The sequence below is a fragment of the Emys orbicularis genome, chromosome 17 (assembly GCF_028017835.1).
Source record: "Emys orbicularis isolate rEmyOrb1 chromosome 17, rEmyOrb1.hap1, whole genome shotgun sequence".
Lineage (NCBI taxonomy): Eukaryota > Metazoa > Chordata > Testudines > Emydidae > Emys > Emys orbicularis.
This window is the reverse complement of record NC_088699.1, coordinates 22,978,819-22,999,407: the sequence shown is the minus strand read 5'-3', so window position 1 is coordinate 22,999,407 and position 20,589 is coordinate 22,978,819. Positions and strand designations below refer to the sequence as shown.

General features: G+C 60.0%; 1 protein-coding gene across 1 annotated transcript; it reads right to left on the bottom strand.

Annotated features, from left to right (window-relative positions):
* Nucleotides 1-12,764: 12,764 nt before the first annotated feature.
* FZD9 (frizzled class receptor 9) lies at nucleotides 12,765-14,513 on the bottom strand. Its single transcript, XM_065418291.1, has one exon. It carries the CDS (start codon nucleotides 14,511-14,513, stop codon nucleotides 12,765-12,767), a length of 1,749 nt encoding a protein of 582 aa, XP_065274363.1.
* Nucleotides 14,514-20,589: the final 6,076 nt, after the last annotated feature.

The window sequence follows — 20,589 nt, the reverse complement described above, 5'->3', positions numbered from 1 at the left end:
CCCCCTCCACCTGAGGGGAGGGCCTAATGGGAGGGTTCCATACTGCACGGGGGGGGGGTTCTCAGTGGTGGCAGATGACAGAACAAGGAGTAATAATCTCAAGTTGCAGTGGGGGAGGTCTAGGTTGGATATTAGGAAACACTATTTCACTAGGAGGGTGGTGAAGCACTGGAATGGATTACCTAGGGAGGCGGTGGAATCTCCTTCCTTAGAGGTTTTTCAGGCCCGGCTTGACAAAGCCCTGGCTGGGATGATTTAGTTGGGAATTAGTCCTGCTTTGAGCAGGGGGTTGGACTAGATACCTCCTGAGGTCCCTTCCAACCCTGAGATTCTATGATCCAGGGCCCACGAACACAGGCTCTCAGGTCTCCCAGTGCCGGCCACTCGTGCTGGAAGAAGGAGCCCAGGTGGAGTAGCCAGCACCTTCCACTAAGGCCAACTGCAGTGGATGCAAATTAGCTCATTTGGTGATTTGCATAAGGCCCTCTCTGCCGCCCAGTGCAATGCAGGGCAGGGCGGGTGGAAGGCTCAGGCCACGGCCAGTATGGCAGGAACTCTCTGGGGGGTCACCAATCGAGGGCGGTTGGGCCCTGACTGGTTCCCTGGAGGCGCCCAGCCTGTGCACTGGGATGCCGAGAACGGAGGCAGATAGGGTGCCACAGGCAGGGCCCACAGCCGCACACGCCCCAGGCCAGCGCACAGCAACATGAAACGGCTCGTCCCTCGCCGAGACGCGCTCTTGCAGCCCAGGGAAACGGAGCCGGGAAGGGTATTTCTCAACAGATTTGCACCGCAGGGCAGAAATTGCTAGGAGGGTTCACCTGTGAATAGAAACACGCGCAGGCTGAGTCTTCCCCTCCCGCCGATACATATACACACTAGTACACCCTGCCATGCACGCACACACCTCCCCCCCACACCTGTACTCCCGGAGCTGCACTCACCCTGAGAGACAGACACACACATGCACACACACACACACCCCTACCTGCATCTACCCTGACAGACCCACAAACACACAAGCTTACACTCCCCCCAAGCCAGACACACACCACGCCTGCCAAGATACACCCGTGCAGTTGACACAAAACCACACAGCTACACACACACGCGTACAAATGCACACAAACCCATGCAGCACTGCGCGCGCGCGCACACACACACACCCTCATGCAGCACTGCGCGCGCGCAAACACACACACACACACACACACACCCCAGACGCAGCGAGCTGGGTTCAAAGCAGAGCCCCTAGCGCCGTAGTGGCGCTGGGCCGGATGAATGTTCCCAATGAAGCTCTCCCAGGAGCGCGGTTCCTCCCTTGGGCCTGAAGGCGCCAGCTCCGGGAGGAAGGGGAGGCAGATGTTTTATCACATTGCTCTCTCAACTTCTCCTGAAGACAGGGAGCCCCCAAGGGGGTGGGGGCGGATTAAAGGCGCTCACAACATCAATCACGCCAGATTGAATCGAGTGCGCAAAGCAGCCTCCACGCTCAGATCTGCGGGGCCGGGGCTGCGGCGTCAGGCGAGCAGCAGAGACGTTTAACCCTTTGACTGCTGCAGCTGCCAAAGCAGCTTCCATGGGGTCTTGACCACCCACGAGAATCAGGCCTCTGCCAAGCATCAGCCTCGAACCCCCACACCCCACACATACGACCCTGAGCAGCACCCAACATAACAGCTGTCCCCCTGCGGAGCCAGCAAAATAGGCAGCATCACATGGCTCCGGGCCCCCCTAGGGTCCCTCTGGGGGGCTCTGGGCACAGGCCCTGGTCCTGCAGGGGCATGGGGGACCCGATCCTTCATGCTGATGGAGGCTGAGCATGGATCCCAGCGCTCTGGATCGTGGGGCTCTGGTAGCTGCAGTGTGGGGGGACTGGAGAGGCCAGGGCCTGTTCACTTTGGCCCCTGGGGGCTGGGAGTGGTGACCCTTTGCAAAGTCCCCCCTGCAAACCCACTCCCGCGAGCGGCCCCTTGCACGCAGAGAGCTGCTAGCTGCTGGAGTCCCAGCGAGGCAGCTTGTCTGCACTGAGGCTCTCGTGTCTGGTCTCCTCAAAGACGGGCCCTCGCCCTGGCTCGCTCCGCTCAGCAGGCTGGCTTTCCCCAGGGCCTGCGGCAGGGCAGCGTTGCTGAGCGAGAGGCAGAGACCCCAGCCCCTCGGCTACGTCCCATGAGGCCCGAGGCAGTAACTAGCATCCCTGGAGGGTGGGCGGAGTGGGCCGGGCAATGGGTGGCAGAGTGTCTGGCCTTGCTGCGCTGATCCGTGTTCTGAGGGGAACTCGCAGTTCTGGAGCACAGGGCTGCAATTCCCAGCAAAGGCAGGGGGGCTGCTTTATCTGACACTCTCCTTGGGGTGGTTTTCCTGCATCCTGCTGAGCATGTCAGTGACACGCGTGTCGCTCCCCAGATGGAGGCTCCCCATGCTCTGGTGTGGCAGTGCGGGGGATGCTGGCAGCGTGGAACCGGATCCGTTTCAAACACTGAGTGAAAAGGAGTTTTATTTACTGCCCCCCGAAGCCCCCGCCCACTGCCTGGGCTTTAACAACAGTGTTTCCCTGTTATGGGAGCTACTTCTCTCGTCTTGCTGGGGAGAGCGCAACAGTGATTCAGCAAAGCCGCTCAGCAAACCAGGCCCAGCAGAGCGGAGCGCTCCCCCCCAACCTCCGCCAGCCCGAGGAATCGCAGCCGGCTGCAGCGTTCAGACACATTCATTGCGGCCAGCTCCGGTCCTGCAAAGCCCCCGTTACCATGGTGTCTGACCCCGAGACTCTGGCTGAGGATGTGTCTGCACCGAAACCCTGCACCAATTTGCCCTTAAATTGGTTTTTAACCCTGCGTAAGTAAATCGGTGCCAACCCGAGCGGACACTCGCCTTTCAGTTGAAGAGTGGCATGTTTTGGGTTAGCTTCAATAGACTCAAGCTAAACGCACCTAACTTGCTCTGAAAGCAAACGAAGAGCGTCCACACGGGGGTGGCACTGGTTTAACAAAAGTTGTTTAAATTCACAGTGTGTGCGTTAAACTGGGGTGACTTCCTCCTCTCCCCAAGGGCTCTCCCCAGCATCTGTGCAGGAGGGCAAAGTGCTGAGCGTGGTGGCTGGACCAGCCATGTGTGCGGAGTGGGAGTGCTTCACTGCGCCCGTGTGGCTCTGCAGGAACTGCCAAGGCCGTACCTTGCCTTTACGTGGGAGCAGCGTATGGCCCTTTCTAGGTGCGTTGAAAGACATGGCAAAAAGCTCATCCATCCAGATCCCTCCACGGCTCTCCGCAATGCAGAATCTACCAGCACCTTCTGGAGATGGCTGATTTCAGCCTCCCGAGAGCATTCCCCCGGTCCGGGAGACACAACCCCACGGGGAGCCGGTGGGTGCAGATGAAGGCTGCAGGATCACCATAGCAGCAGCCAGGTGGAGATCTCTCTGTGGCAGAAGCACCGAGTCCCCCACTCCCGCTCAGGATGGGCGAGAGGGACCCCAGCCCTCACAGGTGACAGACTGCAGGGATGGGGCACTTGGACCTGGCTGTGGGCTCCTGCACGTCACCTGCAAAGAGATGGAGAAGGCGAGGCACATACCTGGCTCCCTTGCACTCAGCATCGCGCTACGCGAGCGTGTACCCGGATCTGACAGGCCTCATTGCAAACTGACTCTCCCAGCCATGCGGGTCTGGGATCTGCTGATGAAGGCAACCAGCTTGTCTGAGTGGCTAGGGAGTTGCCACAGCACCTCTCTATTGAGGCAATAAAAGTTCCTCATTAGCTCAGCAAACAGCCTGTCTAGCAGCTGGTATTGGCCGCGTGCCTCTTCCTGGAGCGGGCAGAGCGAAGCCTGCCCAGGACGCCACGGCAACCCTGCTCCTTGGGGAGACCCACGCTTGCCAGGTGTTGCTGGAGGTGCCCGGAGAGTTGGTCTTGCTGGAGTTTAACTGGGACTAGCCAGAAGGGGAATGCCTGGTGCTTTCCAGCCCCTGCGCTCTGATCCTGCTCCCTGGGGCGGGCTGAGGATTGTGCCTTTGAAATCCAGTGGCGGCAGCTCAGATTCCCAAGTGGAGAACCCAGCTGCAGAGGACGGGGGTAGGTGCCCCTCAAGGGTGATGCAGCAGCCCAGCGGGAGCATCTGGAGAGCGTGGGCAGCCTCCAGGCCGCCTTCCAAGCTGGCGTCAGGGGAGGGCTGGAGTGGGCTCTGTTGTCGGCTAACACAGCACGCTTAGAAGATGCCAGAGACAGCCCTGCTCTGGAGTGGCCTGCAGCTCCCAGCAGGGCACCACCACCTCTCTGCTGCCAGGCTCTCTAGAGCCCTCTGTCAGGAGTGGGATCCTGGGGGGATCCAGATCTGTTCAAGCCCCAGCTGCTCCAGGGCATCCCAGGCTGCCGTTGCTCAGCCCTGGGTGGCTGAAAGCCCTTGGCTCTCAGAAGATGGACTTTGACCACTAGGGGACATAACTTAGCCCATGCCCCAGCTCACGGTATTCTTCACCTGCCCCCCGCCCTGCCATTCTGCGGGTGCCTCTCCCTGGCCCACCCCTTTCCGACACGCAGCCTGCACCATTCCTCATTCAGGATCCCGACACAAGGGAGAAAGGAGAGCAGCAGAATACGGACCCTGGACTTCAGAAAAGCAGACTTGGACTCCCTCAGGGAACTGATGGGCAGGATCCCCTGGGAGAATAACATGAAGGGCAAAGGGGTCCAGGAGAGCTGGCTGTATTTTAAAGAATCCTTATTGCGGTTGCAGGAACAAACCATCCCGATGTGTAGAAAGAACAGTAAATATGGCAGGCGACCAGCTTGGCTAAACAGTGAAATCCTTGCTGACCTTAAATGCAAAGAAGAAGCTTACAAGAAGTGGAAGATTGGACAAATGACCAGGGAGGAGTATAAAACTATTGCTCAGGCATGCAGGAGTGAAATCAGGAAGGCCAAATCACACTTGGAGTTGCAGCTAGCAAGAGATGTTAAGAGTAACAAGAAGGGTTTCTTCAGGTATGTTAGCAACAAGAAGAAAGTCAAGGAAAGTATGGGCCCCTTACTGAATGAGGGAGGCAACCTAGTAACAGAGGATGTGGAAAAAGCTAATGTACTCAATGATTTTTTTGCCTCTGTCTTTACGAACAAGGTCAGCTCCCAGACTGTTACACTGGGCAGCACAGTATGGGGAGAAGGTGACCAGCCCTCTGTGGAGAAAGAAGTGGTTCGGGACTATTTAGAAAAACTGGACGAGCACAAGCCCATGGGCCCGGATGCGCTGCATCCGAGGGTGCTAAAGGAGTTGGCGGATGTGATTGCAGAGCCATTGGTCATTATCTTTGAAAACTCATGGCGATCGGGGGAGGTCCCGGATGACTGGAAAAAGGCTAATGTAGTGCCCATCTTTAAAAAAGGGAAGGAGGAGGATCCGGGGAACTACAGGCCAGTCAGCCTCACCTCAGTCCCTGGAAAAATCATGGAGCAGGTCCTCAAGGAATCAATTCTGAAGCACTTAGAGGAGAGGAAAGTGATCAGGAACAGTCAGCATGGGTTCACCAAGGGCAAGTCATGCCTGACTAACCTAATTGCCTTCTATGAGGAGATAACTGACTCTGTGGATGAGGGGAAAGCAGTGGACGTGTTATTCCTTGACTTTAGCAAAGCTTTTGATACGGTCTCCCACAGTATTCTTGCCAGCAAGTTAAAGAAGTATGGGCTGGATGAATGGACTATAAGGTGGATAGAAAGCTAGCTAGATCGTCGGGCTCAACGGGTAGTGATCAACGGCTCCATGTCTAGTTGGCAGCCTGTGACGAAGTGGGGGTTTTTCTTGTTTTCTGTGGAGTTTCAATGGTTTGCATGCGGAGGGGGTGGGACTCAGTTTCCCTGGGTGTTACTGGTTTAACGAGGTGAGGGGAGAGGGAGTGTGTTTTGCAGAGGACCGGAGAGAGGACGTGGGGACCCAGCCGGTGGCCGGGAGGATGGATACCCCAGCGACCGGTGACCTGGCGACCTGGTGACCCAGAGGCCCAGCTGAGGAGACGCAGCCGGTTCTGGCCAGGGGGAGAACAATGGGCTGCAGAGTGAGGACCCAGTGACCTAACCAGCCGGTTCCAGCCAGAGGGAGAAGCAGGAGAGGCGGCCCGGTTTACGATCCTGTTTACCTGGAGGGAAGACAATGGACAGAGGCGGGGCCTGGGGCCGGTGATCTCAGATGCCCAGCTGGGAGCAGGGGGGCTCTGGGCTGGAGAGGGGAAGCAGGCAGAGCCCACCTGGATGCAGAGAGACTGGGATGTGCTGGGCTGAGGGAGGCCAGGCCAGAGAGTTTCCTGTGCTGTGTTCAACTCTCAATAAACCCTTCTGTTTTATGCTGGCTGAGAGTCACTCCGGTCTAGAGAACAGGGTTGCATCAACCCCTTCGGGGGTGGAGGCCCCGGGGGTCCAGAGCGAGTGGACTCCCTGAGGGGGCCCACGGCAGAGACAGACGTGCTAAGGCTCAGAAAGGTGCGGATTCAGGAGGTGGAGGGGCCAGACCCCGAGAGAGAGTGGACCCCCGAGAAGGGCTGTCGCACTGAAAGGGGCACCCCCCATGGACCGCACGGGGCCAAGAGTGGGCACGGTCTGTGAGTCCGTGACACAGCCGCTTTCAAGTGGAGTGCCTCAGGGGTCGGTCCTGGGGCCAGTTTTGTTCAATATCTTCATTAATGATCTGGAGGATGGCGTGGACTGCACTCTCAGCAAGTTTGCAGATGACACTAAACTGGGAGGAGTGGTAGATACGCTGGAGGGTAGGGACAGGATACAGAGGGACCTAGACAAATTAGAGGATTGGGCCAAAAGAAACCTGATGAGGTTCAACAAGGACAAGTGCAGAGTCCTGCACTTAGGACGGAAGAATCCCATGTACTGTTACAGACTAGGGACTGAATGGCTAGGAAGCAGTTCTGCAGAAAAGGACCTAGGGGTTACAGTGGACGAGAAGCTGGACATGAATCGACAGTGTGCCCTTGTTGCCAAGAAGGCTAACGGCATTTTGGGCTGTATAAGTAGGGGCATTGCCAGCAGATCGAGGGACGTGATCGTTCCCCTCTATTAGACATTGGTGAGGCGTCATCTGGAGTACTGTGTCCAGTTTTGGGCCCCACACTACAAGAAGGATGTGGAAAAATTGGAAAGAGTCCAGCGGAGGGCAACAAAAATGATTAGGGGGCTGGAGCACATGACTTACGAGGAGAGGCTGAGGGAACTGGAATTGTTTAGTCTGCAGAAGAGAAGAATGAGGGGGGGCTTTGATAGCTGCTTTCAACTACCTGAAAGGGGGTTCCAAAGAGGATGGAGGTCGGCTGTTCTCAGTGGTACCAGATGACAGAACAAGGAGTAATGGTCTCAAGTTGCAGTTGGGGAGGTTTAGGCTGGATATTAGGAAAAACTTTTTCACTAGGAGGGTGGTGAAGCACTGGAATGGGTTACCTAGGGAGGTGGTGGAATCTCCTTCCTTAGAGGTTTTTAAGGTCAGACTTGACAAAGCCCTGGCTGGGATGATTTAGTTGGGAATTGCTCCTGCTTTGAGCAGGGGGTTGGACTAGATACCTCCTGAGGTCCCTTCCAACCCTGATATTCTATGATTCTATGATTCATATTCCCCATGCCCCTCCAGCATGCCTCACTCCCCTCCATCATCCCCATCCTTCCATCCCTGTCCATCATCCCCATCCCCCTCATCATCCCCCATCCTCCCATCCCCCTCCATCGTCCCCCATCCTTCCATCCCCCTCCATCATCCCCATCAACCCCCATCATCCCCCACATTTCCCACGCCCGCATTCCCTTGTGGGAAGGAATGAGATTCTGCAGTGCTGAGGCAGGAACCCCTTGGACTGGCCCCAGCAGAGCGCCCACTGGGCATGCCAGGAGCATGCTGCTGCCCCGCGTCAGCAGGCCCTGCAGCCCAGCATGTCCCCAGCTCAGGGCTCACCAGGACACAGTGGGTGAAAGGCTCAGTGCTCATGCAGCGGGAGCCAGACCCTGTTTCTCCAGGTCCCATTTGTCAGGGCTGGGATGGCCATGAGAGGCAGCCAAGCAATGGCAGGGGGGGTGTGTGTGTGTCAAGACTGGTAGCAGGCCCTTCTCCTTTGTGCCAGGAGTCCGCCCTTTGCCCGTGTGGCCTGCTGCAGGCAACCTGACCCATGGAACAGGAACCGGCCTGTCTGCAGCCTCCCAGCCTTCACCAGGGCGACCATGGGTCCAGCATGCAGCAGCTACTTGGGCTGCAGGCGAGGCTACGCAGTGAACCCAGCACCCAGTACAGCCACCTCCCCCTTGCTGTCTCTCACCTGGGCCCTCCTGCCTTATCCCTCCTCCTCCAGTTCAGAGCAGGAGAACCCTTCCCCTTCTCAGGGCCCCGAAGCGAGGGCCGGGCCCCAGGGGGGCTGCCAGAGCAGGAGGCAGGGCGTCTCTGGCGTCTTTTAGCCCTCGCATTTGCAGCTCCATTCAGCCTTGGATTAGACTGGCTGCTCAGGGCACTGCCCCACAGTGGCTGGGGCTGGCCAGGGTCCCCCAGCAGCTCCTGCCTTTGGGGCGCCTATGGAGGGGCCAGAGTGAATCCCCCTTGGGGGTGCAGCTCTCCCCGCCTGTGCCAGGGGGTGGATCAGAGTTCCTGTGCAATGCCATGGGGTTAGTGGGGTTGCCCAGAGGTGGGCAGAGAGGGCCCCTCGCAGCAGTGCTGGCACCGAGCAGAGGGCACCCCCTGCAGCGAGCGTGTTAACGAGCCGATCGATGGGCTAGGGCCCGTGCAGTGCAGTGATGTGAACCATACCTGGGAGATAAACACTGTCATGATTGCTTGTTCCCGTGCTCCCTGGGCCTTAACCACCTGCGGGTACGTTAGCACCAGCTGCCGGGGGAGCCCTTCACCCCGCCTGGGGAGCCTGCCCCAGGCCGGCCCTGCCCCAGGCCCCTTTCCTGCCAGTGAGGGCGTGGATAGCGCCTTGCCCATGGCAGGACGTCCTGCAGCTGCTCTTTGTAGCAGGGCTGAGACCCCGCGGGCAGGGAGGAGCCCAGTGCAGCAGGGGGTGGAGGGGAAGCTCTCCAGGTGAGCGTGGGGGAGATCGCAGGAGCTGGTGGATGTTCAGGGGCCGACTCCAGGCCAGCTTCCCCCCTCCCCACTCTCCCCCCCAGAGCGAGGTGGAGTGGGGCACCCACAGAGCTGGCTTCTCCACCGCCAGAGCTCTCGGCGTTCTGCCCCATGCCCCGCCCACAGGGGGCCAAGGGGGAGAGCTGGCAGGTGGAAATGCCAACTGGTTGCACTGACCTGTGCACGGAGACCCCAAAGCCAGGGGCTGCAGGCACATAATCTGCTCCAGGTCCTTCTCCTCTGCAGGGCAGCAGCTGGCAGGAGTGCCTGGGAGCATGGGCCTCCTCCCCTCACCCCAGGAGCCGGTCTGAGCCAGCCCCGCAGGCCCTAAGGCAGCTCCCAGTAGCTGGGGCTCCTCACTCAAGCCAGGCAGGGCCCGCTCACGCCCTGAAACAGGCCCCACCTCCGCACGTAGCTCCCTGCCCATCGGTGCATCCCCCAGGCCTTGCTCCCCACCTACCCCTGCCCAGGGCTGTGCGACTCCCTGCTGACAGCACCTGCACCACGAGGCCCTACTCAGGGGCCGGCTGGCCGCCCTGCAGCCTCGAGAACGGGACTGTGACCCCAGGAGCCTCCCAGCAGCCCTGGGCCTCTTTCCCAAGGGCACTGCTCTGCGGCAGAGCTGACGTGACAGGAGGCAGGTGCCACAGGACCAGTTCCTCCCGCCAGCTCTGCCACAGCCTCCCGCCCCGTGGCACGTCTCCTACCCCCGCAGCCGAGCAGCCAGCTCTGGGCAACCTGCACCGCAGGGTGAGGAGCAGAGCCCGGGGCCTTTCTGGCTTCTTTATAAAGGGACCTGGGAGCTTTGTTCTGAATCACAGGCCTCTGCCCACCTCCGCCAGCCAGGTCGGTCTGGTCCTGCTGGAGGGCTGCCTGCAGTACCTCTCCCCCCCGTGAGCTTTAGACTCTGTGCCCAAGAGGCCCCCCCACCTGCCCACATTTTAACGCTCTTGGCTCTCCGCTGGCCATGCTGTGCCCGCTCTCCAGTCGCCGCAGAGCCCTGCAGGGAAACCGCCCGCTGGGACAAACCCTCGCAGCCTCTGTTCTGCCCCAGGCAGAGGAAAAGGGCCCGGGCTCCCGGCATGTTTAACTCTGGAGTCACCGGAGCACGGGGCACCGCTGAGCCCTTAGACCGCTCCAACCTGGGGCCAGGATAGGAATAACGGCACCTTTTGCACCCCGTGGCCCAGTCTGAGAGCAACCCAAATTCCTTCCTGGAACAAACATGATGGCCTCAGCGTAGGGCCCGATCCTGCTCCAGCGGCGTCACGGGGAGTCCTGCGCACCAGGGGCAGAGGATCCAGCCCTTTAACGAGCATGTCCCCGCTAGCGAGCGACCTGGTGCCAGGACTGTGGTTCAGCCCCAGCCCAGCCCCAGCCCAGCCCCACGCTAACACACACAGGCAGGCCCAGTGACCCATAGCGTCAGGGGACAGGCAGCCAGCACAGGCGCACACACCAAAACACAATAATGCGTGCGCGTGCACACACAGGGACACAGTCACGTGCACCCAGCTACGTACACAGTGCTACATGCGTGGGTGAACCACACGCCAAAGGCACACAGGTGCACCCGGACCCACACAGTGTTTGGGCAGCAAATTCCTCACTTCTCCCCACGCCCCATGGCTAGCTCCCCACTCCCCCTTCCCGCAGGAAGCTCATTCCACCAGCTGGGCACTGAGTTTCTCTCCGGACAATGGGGAAGCCGAGATGGGACTGTAACCAGATCAGAGGATAAATTAAGCCGCACAAGTTTCCATTCTCCGCACCTCAAAGCCAAGCTGAGCCCCTCCCCCCTCGGCCTGGAGCCCACCTCCCCACTCAGACCCCAACGTTCTCCATTCGGGCTAGGGACACCCCTCCATACTCCCCATCCAGTCAGCCCCCAAATGCCCATGTCCCCTTTCCCTCTCCCCCTCACACAACCCCCGCCCCTTTCCCAGGCACTGAATACCCCCCGTTCAGCCCCAGAGCTTCCCTATGGAGCTAAATTCCCCTCCCCATGCTGACCCGGGGCGTGCACTCAGGACTTTTCCGGGGGGAAAGCAGACAGACGTGTTTCCCCTCCGCTGTCGAAGGCCTGGGGCTCCCCCCGCGCGGTTATTCGCCTGGCATTGAGCTCCGGCGGCGCGAGGTACCAGCACAAATCACCTACGGGGAGCCGAGTGGAAAACATTATTCATGAGCCTGACATTCAGCATGAAAACCGGTCTCCTGCGGCGGGAGGGGGGCGGGCGGAGCAGGGTGCCAAAACTAGCACTGGGGAGCCACACAGCTACCCCGGCCAAGGGGAGGGGGAAGGGAGCCTCCCTGGGGCGGGTGAGTAACCCAGTCCAGCTCCAGGAGGAGTGAATCGCCCGGCAAAACAAACAGTCCTGGAGTCCGACTGGCCCCAGGTCACCCCCCCACACACACGCCTCCCAAATCGGACCCGTTTACAAAACAGCCGCCTACTGCTCATTGGCTGGCAGCTGCAGCCTCTCCCGGGGGACACATGCTTCCAGAACCCAGCGAGGAGCCGCAGGGCCAGGCCGGTGCAGGAGCTGCTGCCGAGGGGGCCGCCATGGGCCCTGCCTTTCACCCAGGGGAGCCGGCCGGGCAGTAGCGATGGCAAAGCAGAGGACCGGGGTGGGGGGAGCTGTGGTCCATGCAGGAAGGGAGCCTGGGGCTTTCCTCTGAGCAAGTATACCAGACAGCTGGTGTGTAAGCCACAGGGCCAGCCTCCGAGGAGAGCTGTGCTAGGACACTCTGGGGCTAGGGCTGGCCAGGGCAAAGGGTGCAAGGACTGAGCTGTGTGGGGAGCCCAGAACTAGACTAGGAGGCGGGTGGGCTGCAGGTCAGAGCAGCAGTGGAGCTGTGGGGGGCTCAGGTGTGGGGCAGAAGGGGAGCTGCAGTGTAGGGTCAGGCTGTGTGTGCCCACACTCACCCCACTCACCCGCACCACTGTCCCCTCTGGCACAAGCGACGCTTCCCTCTGCAGCTCACCACCCCCTGCCACTCGTCCAGGGGACAGAGCTGAGGGCGGCCCGGCCCATCGTCCTGACCCCCGCACCCCTGGAGTCCCTCTGCTAACTACCAGCCCCACTTCTAGCGCTCGGCTAGCACAGCCCGGCCCCCGATCTCTTCACCAGCCCGGTTCCATTCGGGTCACCCCCCAGCCCTCAACCCCCCCAAACAGCGCGAGGCTCAGTTGAAGTAACACATCAGGGTTTATTGTTTCCATTCCTTGCAGCTAATGATTAAAAAAAGTTCTAAAATAAATTACAGAATTAAATAACCTCAGGTTGGATTATTCCCCCCCACCCCCAAACCAAGGGTTAAACCAGTCACTGGGTTTGGCAATAGCAACAAAACAAAACAAAACACTCTAGGAAAAGCAGCTACCGGTTTAGCAGGTATCCCGGGCCAAAACCCTCTGCCAGGGAGCTCCCTTCGGGTCCCTCGGCTCTAGTACCCACATGCCAGGGTGCATTTGCCCCCTCACAGTTCAACCTCCTCTTTTCCCTTCTCCGCCGTTCAGCTCTGCGTGAGCTCCGTGCTGTTGGCCTGCCCTGTCCCCCCAAACAGTTGGGCATGCACTCAGCAGGCCCCTGCTCTTCCCTCCTAGTCCCTTACCCGTGAGAGATTCTCTGTGCTGCGTCCGCAGTCAAAGGGAGACCCCCTTCTAGACATGCGTGGGATGGTCCAGGTAAGGGTCTGTTTTGGTCATGTGTAACGTGACCGTAGGGGCTTTGTAATGGCAATGCGCCCCAGTGCAAGTGACCCCGCTGCAAGGCTTCCCCCTAGTCCTCATGCCCAGTTTTCTGTTGCACAGGCTCTGCCAGGTCTGGAGCGTCTTGGAGCTCCACACCCACACGCCACTGGTGATGCCCACCACCAGCGACATGAAAATCTTTAGCATAAAGACAGCCACGGTGGGTACCGAGGCTTCCAAAGAGCAGTGGGTGCTGCGCCTGCCGGGGAAGGCCATGCAGCCGTGCTCCAACGCCCTGAGGTTCCAGTAATCCATATTGAGCCGCTCGTAGAAGTAGCAGACGATGACGCATGTGGCCGGGACGGTGTAGAGGATGGAGAAGACCCCAATCTTCACCATCAGCTTCTCCAGCTTCTCTGTGTTGGTGCCTCCCGTCTTCATGATCTTCCGGATGTGGAAGAGGGCGACGAAGCCCGTGAGGATGAAGGAGGTGCCGATCACCAGGTAGCAGGACAGCGGGATGAGCACGAACCCCGTCAAGGCACCGACGTCCATGCTTCCCACGTAACAGAGCCCGGTGAGCTCATCTCCTGCCACCTTTCGCATGGTGAGGATGACAATAGTCTTCATGGCTGGGATGCCCCACGCGGCCATGTGGAAGTAGCTGCTGTGGGCTTCGATAGCCTCGTGTCCCCATTTCTTCCCAGCTGCCAGGAACCAGGTCAAAGTCAGGATGACCCACCAGAGCGAACTGGCCATGCCGAAGTAGTAGAGGATGAGAAAGACAATGGTGCAGCCGGTGCTTTCTAGCCCCTCCTGAATGATGTACAGCTCCCCGTTCTCCCGGTCACAGGCTATGTTCTCAGCCCCAGCCACTGAGCGAATGATGAAGGCCACCGAGTAGACATTGTAGCACATGGAGAGGAAGATGATGGGTCTCTCCGGGTATTGGAACCGGTGCGGGTCCAGCAGGAAGGTGAGCACCGTAAAGGCCGTGGAGACGAAACACAGCGTTGACCAAACTGCCATCCATATGAAGGCAAAATCTTTGTCCTCCCGGGACCAGTACACATCCACCCCAGGGGAGCATTTGGGGGCACAGGAGAGGCTCTTCTCCACGTACTGGAACTTCTCGGGGTTTTCACATGACCCTAAGCTGTTCGGCCCCCTGCCCTCTCCAGTCCCTGAGGGCCTGGGGCGTGGCGCCACTGGGAGCATGCCCTGTCCCTTCGGAGCGTCCCCAGGGGTGGCGTTCTCGGGCGCCTCCATGCACAGGGCATTGGGATCGTTCTTGGTGGGCAGCTTGCTGCAGTCCAGGGACTCCGGCCAGCCAAAGTTGAACTGCTCCATGATAGGGGCGCACTTGTGCCGGGCCTGCTCACACATGGGCTTGCAGGCCGGGATGCTGGTGCTCACCTGGTCCGTGCACATGGGGGCGTAGAGGGAGCAGAGGAAGAAGCGCAGGTGGACATGGCAGCCGTACTCCACCAGGGGGGCAAACTCGTGCAGCTTGATGGCCGCCTCCCGCTGGTTCTCGTGCCCCATGTAGTTGGGCATGCGGGTCATGTTGTAACCGATGCCCTGGCACATGGGGATCTCGATGGGCTGGCATCTGGCCTCGCGGCCCCGCTCGATGTCGTAGGAGCCGATCTCCAAGGTGGAGGCCACCACCAGCTGGCACAGGAAGGACACGATGATTTTCAGGCGCAGGGCTGCCATGGCCGGCTCCTGGCACGTCCCGGGCACCCCGCTACCGCCAGGGCTGGGTGCTGCCAGGGCGCTACAGAAACGCCCCCATCTTGCCCCAGGCACGGAGAGCACCAGCCAGGCAACCCCCTGGGCGCGCCGCCTCGCTAGCCCCGGGCTGGGCAGCGCCCCCCGGCCAGCCCCATGGCGGGGGCCGGCTCGCTCGCCGCTCCGCTGCCCAGCAGCCGGGTCCCTCCCGCGGCCCCGGGCACCGAGCCCCGGCCGGCGGCTCAGAGCGGCGCCGAGGGGCTGCTCCCCCCGCGGGGCGCCCGGCCGCGCCGGGGCTCCATGCGCCGGGCACAGGCGGACGCGCCGGGTCGGGGATCTCGGAGCCGCCGCCGCCGCCGCTCCTGCCTCCACGGCCGCTGAGCCGCCGCCTGCCCCCGGAGCCGGCTACACCCCCGGGAGGGCGGGCCCGGCCGCCGGGACCTCCCCCAGGGCGGGGGCGGCTTAAAGGCGCAGGGGCTGCGGGCGGACGGCGAGGAGCGAGAGCCCGATCGGCCGGGGGCAGCGCCGGAGACACTCCACTGGCCACGCCTTACACCGTCCCCCGGGTCCCCTTTACCCCTCCGGGCCCCCCTTACACCCACCCCTACACCCCCTTACACCCCTCCTGGCCCCCATAACCCCCTGCACCTCCCCTTACACCCACCCCTGCACCCCCTTACACCCCTCCTGGCCCACCTGGCACCCCCTTAAGCCCCCTTGGCCCCGCTTACACCCACCCCCTGGCCCCCCTTACATCCTGCACCCGCTTACACCCCTCCTGTCCCCCTTAACCCCCCTGCACCTCCCCTTACACCCAGCCCCTGCACCCCCTTACACCCCTCCTGCCCCCCTGCAACCCCTTACATCCCTCCTGGCCCCCCTTACATCCTGCACCCCCTTACACCCCTCTTGTCCCCCGTAACCCCCCTGCACCTCTCCTTACACTCAGCCCCTGTACCCCCTTACACCCCTCCTGCCCCCTGCAACCCCTTACACCCCTCCTGGCCCCCCTTACAGCCCACTGCACCCCTTAACCCCCCTGCACCTCCCCTTACACCCAGCCCCGGTCCCCCTTATACCCCTCCTGGTATCCCCCTTACACCCATCCCTGCACCCCCCTTACACCCAGCCCCTGTACCCCCTTACACCCCTCCTGCCCCCTGCACCCCTTACATCCCTCCTGGCCCCCCTTACACCTTCCTGCACCCCTTAACCCCCCCTGCACCTCCCCTTACACCCAGCCCCTGGTCCCCCTTATACCCCTCCTGGTCTCCCCCTTACACCCCTCCTGCCCCCTGCACCCCCTTAAACCTCCTTGGCCCCCCTTACACCCACCCCCTGGCCCTCCTTACATCCTGCACCCCCCTTACACCCCTCCTGCCCCCCTGACCCCTCTGAACTTCCCCTTACATCCAGCCCCTGCACCCCCTTAAACCCCTCCTGCCCCCTTGCAACCCTTTACACCCCTCCTGGCCCCCCTTATACCTCCCTGTCCCCCTTAACCCCCCCTGCACCTCCCCTTACACCCAGCCCCTGCACCCCCTTACATCCCTCCTGCCCCCTGCACCCCTTACATCCCTCCTGGCCCCCCTTACACCTTCCTGCACCCCTTAACCCCCCCTGCACCTCCCCTTACACCCAGCCCCTGGTCCCCCTTATACCCCTCCTGGTCTCCCCCTTACACCCCTCCTGCCCCCTGCACCCCCTTAACCCCCCCTGCACCTCCCCTTACACCCAGCCCCTGCACCCCCTTACATCCCTCCTGGCCCCCCTTGCACCCCCTGCCCCCCTTAACTCCCCTGCACCCCCCCTTACACCCACCCCTGCCCCATCTATAACCTGGTAACAGCTGAGGGCTACCCAGAGGGGCATCACCTGGTGAGTGAAAGGGACCCACCTCTGAACCCCATCCCCAGCCATGGTGCTGGCAGTGATTTCCAGGGGGCCCTGGCTGAGATGATGGAAAATCCCGTGCTCAAAAAGCAGGCCCTGTCCCCTGGTAAACAGGGCGGGGTGGGGGCAGGGGACATGTTTAATTCATTAGGGAATGTTTGTAAAGTGCTTTGAAGATGAAGCGCGCGGGATGATTATGTATGTGGCACACGCGGCCAAGAGAGAGGGGGCTGCTGAGGTGCTGGGATTCCATCCTCCAGAGCGTGCAATAAACAGAATATTTAACGGGCAGTCTGTCGTTAAAAGTGCCCCGTTCTCCTCCTCGCACATGTTCCTGCGCTTCCCCCCGGGGCTGCTGGGATTGACGGGAACGGTCCTGGGCACCCAACCACGTCTCTCTGCTCCCAGGGTCTCTGAGAGACCTGCGGGGGACGTCCAGCCACTGCCCCAGCAGAGCCGTCTGCCAGACTCCCCGGGGGGAGGAACTTTTGAGCTGTTCAATCTGTGTTGCCAGTTCAGCGCTGGTGGGTGAAAGGCGCTGGGCTGAGAGCTGGGGACCAAAGTCCCGTTGATGTGTACAGCAGCAGGACAGCTTCCTACTTGCACACCCAGCAGGGCTCTCCCATGTGCGTGGGCGAAGGTTGGCCCCGCTGGAGAGCAGGGGATCAGTAACCCCACCCCCAGAGTGCTGTCCCCGCAGGGCCAGGGCACCAGCTGGCAGCCCCACACAGTGACTCAGCCGGGGACGGGCCCTAGATTCAGCTAGCCATTGTCATGGGTTGCAGGGCAATCCGTCTCCCACCTTGCTTTGGCCCCATTAGGGTTGTATTTGGCACAAGGGGAGAAATGCCAGAGGCTCCGTGGAGTCCAGTAGGGACTTGGCTATTGTTAATCGATTTTATGTACCAGGTGCTCAGATACTACCGGGATGGGCGGCCAGAGAAACCCGAGAGAGAGAGACGGTATTTGGTGAGGCTTTAATTGCCGTTTGTTATTGTTAATTATCGTGGTGAGTGGGAGAGGATGCTTTATAAATGACTTTATTTTGGGGCAGTTGGAATGATCAGGTAGGGTGACCAGATGTCCCGATTTTATAGGGACAGTCCCGATTTTGGGGTCTTTTTCTTATATAGGTTCCTATTACCCCCAACCCCCGTCCCGATTTTTCACTTTTGCTGTCTGGTCACCCTATGATCAGGTGTACTGGACACAAATCTGGGAGCTGGGAACGCCTGGCTTCTAAGCCCAGTCTCACGCTGACTCGCTGGGTTCCTGACGTGCACGCTCAGCTTAAAGCATTGAAACCAACCCACCGATTTCCAGGGGGCAACTCAGATACTTAGAGCTGAGCCGACGCTTCCGGGCTTTGCTGGGCTGGGGCCGTGAGCTGTCACAGCTGAGCACCTAAAGACCGAAGCTCCATAATTTGGGGCCACTCTTGAAAGCGAAGGTTTTAGCCTTGCCAGGTCTCGGTTTCCCCATCTGTGACTTGGGGATAATGCGCCTCTGGCTTAGATGGCAGTGAGCATGTTCGTACAGCACTTCACAGACGCAAAGTGCCAGCGTTTCATTTGTACCAGGGCTCAGCCCTGGTACCTCTAGGCTTGGCAGTTCGTAGCCCCGGCGCCTCTTTCATTACAAATTAAGCACTGGAAAGTGCTACATCAGCGTCGGCGCTAATTAGTATTATTAGCACCTCTTGATCAAAGCTGAGAACTGGAAAATTCACTTATCTCAGCAGCAAAAGCCAGCGAGTGTTAAGTGACTCTCCAAAACATGTGCAGGCCACACCCAAGCAGCCCAGCACAGAGCACCATTGTGCGTGCGAAGGCAGCTCCTCTTTCCTTTCCCTTCATTTCTTCCCTTGTCCCCGGAGGGAGAAGAGATTTTGATGACAGGGCAACTGACAGTTTAATTAAAGACAGCACTTTACACGCAGGTAGCGTATTTGTGAACCAAGTGGGAGAGCAGCAGAGAAAGCAGCAGTGGGAGCTGGCAGGAGAGCTGGTGAATTTCCAGGGGGTCAGGTTAACAAAAACTGCTCCTGTCTTTCCAGAGAGGTGCCCGCTGCTCCGGGCACTGCCCCCTCAGGGCTGTCCCCAGGAGGGGACGTGGATGGGGCGGGCTCAGGTACTGCAGAGGAAGGCAGTTGGAGAGAAGCCCCAAGCCCATTAGGGGAGAGGAGCAGACAGATGGATGGGGAAGGCGAAGGGTCATTTCTGTGTCCAGACTTTTAGCAGAGCCTTGACCTAGCTGCCTCGTGCCTGCAGTGAATTGCTGGTGAAACTGGCAGGACACAGACACCTCCCTGCCCATTTGTATCCACAGACCAGGTGCGGGGGGCAGCTAGGTGGCAGCAGCTGCTCCCCATGGGCAGTGGGTCTCATAGGCCAGGGCAGGCTAAGCGCCCCAAGGCCCTGCCCTCTCTCAGCTCCAGCCAGGGGCCCTGAACTTGGGCCGGCTGCTGGCCAGGGTGGCCCAGAGCAGCACTGGGGGGGAGGGGGGAGAGGGCTAGCACTCAGGGCTCCAGCGGGCAGGGGGACGAGGCCTCGGGTGGAAGGGGTGGGGGGCAGGCTAACCTCCCCGAAGGGGGGGTTCACCCATCGCCCAAACTGCTGCCCCAGAATGTGGTAATCATGGGAAGCCAGGCTCACAAAGGCAAGGGTGGGAGAGGGCTCCCCAAACATCAGCTGCACGTTTGGCACAAACCCTCGTTAGCACATACGGCCTCATTAGCACAGGTGGAGAACCCCATCTGTGCATGTGCAAAGAGGACAGTGCACGTTGGCCCAGTGCAAGCCCAGCAGTGCTAGTACAGGACACAGGGCCTGAAAATGCACCCCTCCCTTTCCGGTTTCCCAGCCCCGTTGCATTGCAAAGACGCAAAATCTCTTCTCCTCCCTGAGGACTGAAAAGCCGGGTGCGGACGCGGAGGGCCTGGCTCCCTTGGCGCTGCCATCCAGTAGCAGCGCCCCCGGGGCACGGAGCTTCCGCAGCAGGAACAAGTCGGAGCGAGGCTTGGAAACAAGCGTTTATCTCCAGTGAGGAGCACGAGGCCGCAAGACAGAGACAGCTGCAGCTGGCTCCAGTGGCAGAGGGAAACAACCTCCGGCTCAGCCCCCTGGCTCCTCCGGAGCAGGCTGGGGGCTTGGAGGAGGGTGCGACAGCTGTCTGTGCAGGGGGCTGCCGATCGGGCTGGGATGGGGTTTACGGCCAGGGCTGAGTCTCTCCCTTGGCATCCACCCGCTCGCTGACATCGCCAAGCGGCTGGCATCAAAGGGAGCGAACCCTGCTGGCTTTCCTCTGCCTCGCAGGCAGGGGCATGAGATGCCACCTGCTGCCCATGTGCCACCTAGGTGCAGGTCACCCCACACCATGCCCACTGCCAAAGCACGGAGACAAACCAGCCCCCTTCCTTGGCAGATTGTCCAGCAGGGCAGGGACCCTCACGGGCTCTGGTTATGGCACCAACACAAGGGGAAAGAGAGATGCAGCTTGTCCCTGCTGTTCCCACTTCAGGGCTACTGCTTGGCCCGGACACTCCTGTGCCAGGTACCTCCCTGGCCTGGTATTAGGAGCTCACACGTGATCTGATCTCTAGGTGGGTCTGGGGAGCCCACTGGCTCCCCAGAGGTCATCATCAAAGTTGAGCGAAATCTTTCAGCTGACATTTCTTTTTGGTGGAGGATGCAGATTCGGTGACCCCGCAAGGTTTGGTGAATTCACGTGGGTTTTGCCAGCTTGTTAATTTAAGAAACAAACAAACAAAAAATTCCAAAACATTCAAAAAATTTATTTTGGGGGGGTCCAATTTCAAAAGCATTGTATGTAAAAACACTCAACATTGAACTGAAATGTTTTATTTGAAATGAATTTCTTTTCCAATTTTTCGATTGGCCACAAAATTCAAAACATTTAGTTTTTGGTTTGATGTAAAACTCCCCCCCCCCCCCGGTTTTTTGGAATGGCCCACAGACTGAAACATCCGTCATTCGCTCGGCTCTAGTTGCCATGTCACCTCCATCCTAAGTCACCTCTAAACACGGAAACAGCAGCTGAGTGTCACGTAAATGGGCATTGTGCAAATTACACTCCTGACTCTATGTTCCCAACCCACATGGGGAGCAATAACAGGCCCTTCCAGCAGCCTCTGGTGGGTGCTCCCCCC

Coding starts and splice junctions, on each gene's coding strand:
- FZD9 (XM_065418291.1), bottom strand. CDS start 14,513: ATGGCAGCCCTGCGCCTGAAAATCATCGTGTCCTTCCTGTGCCAGCTG.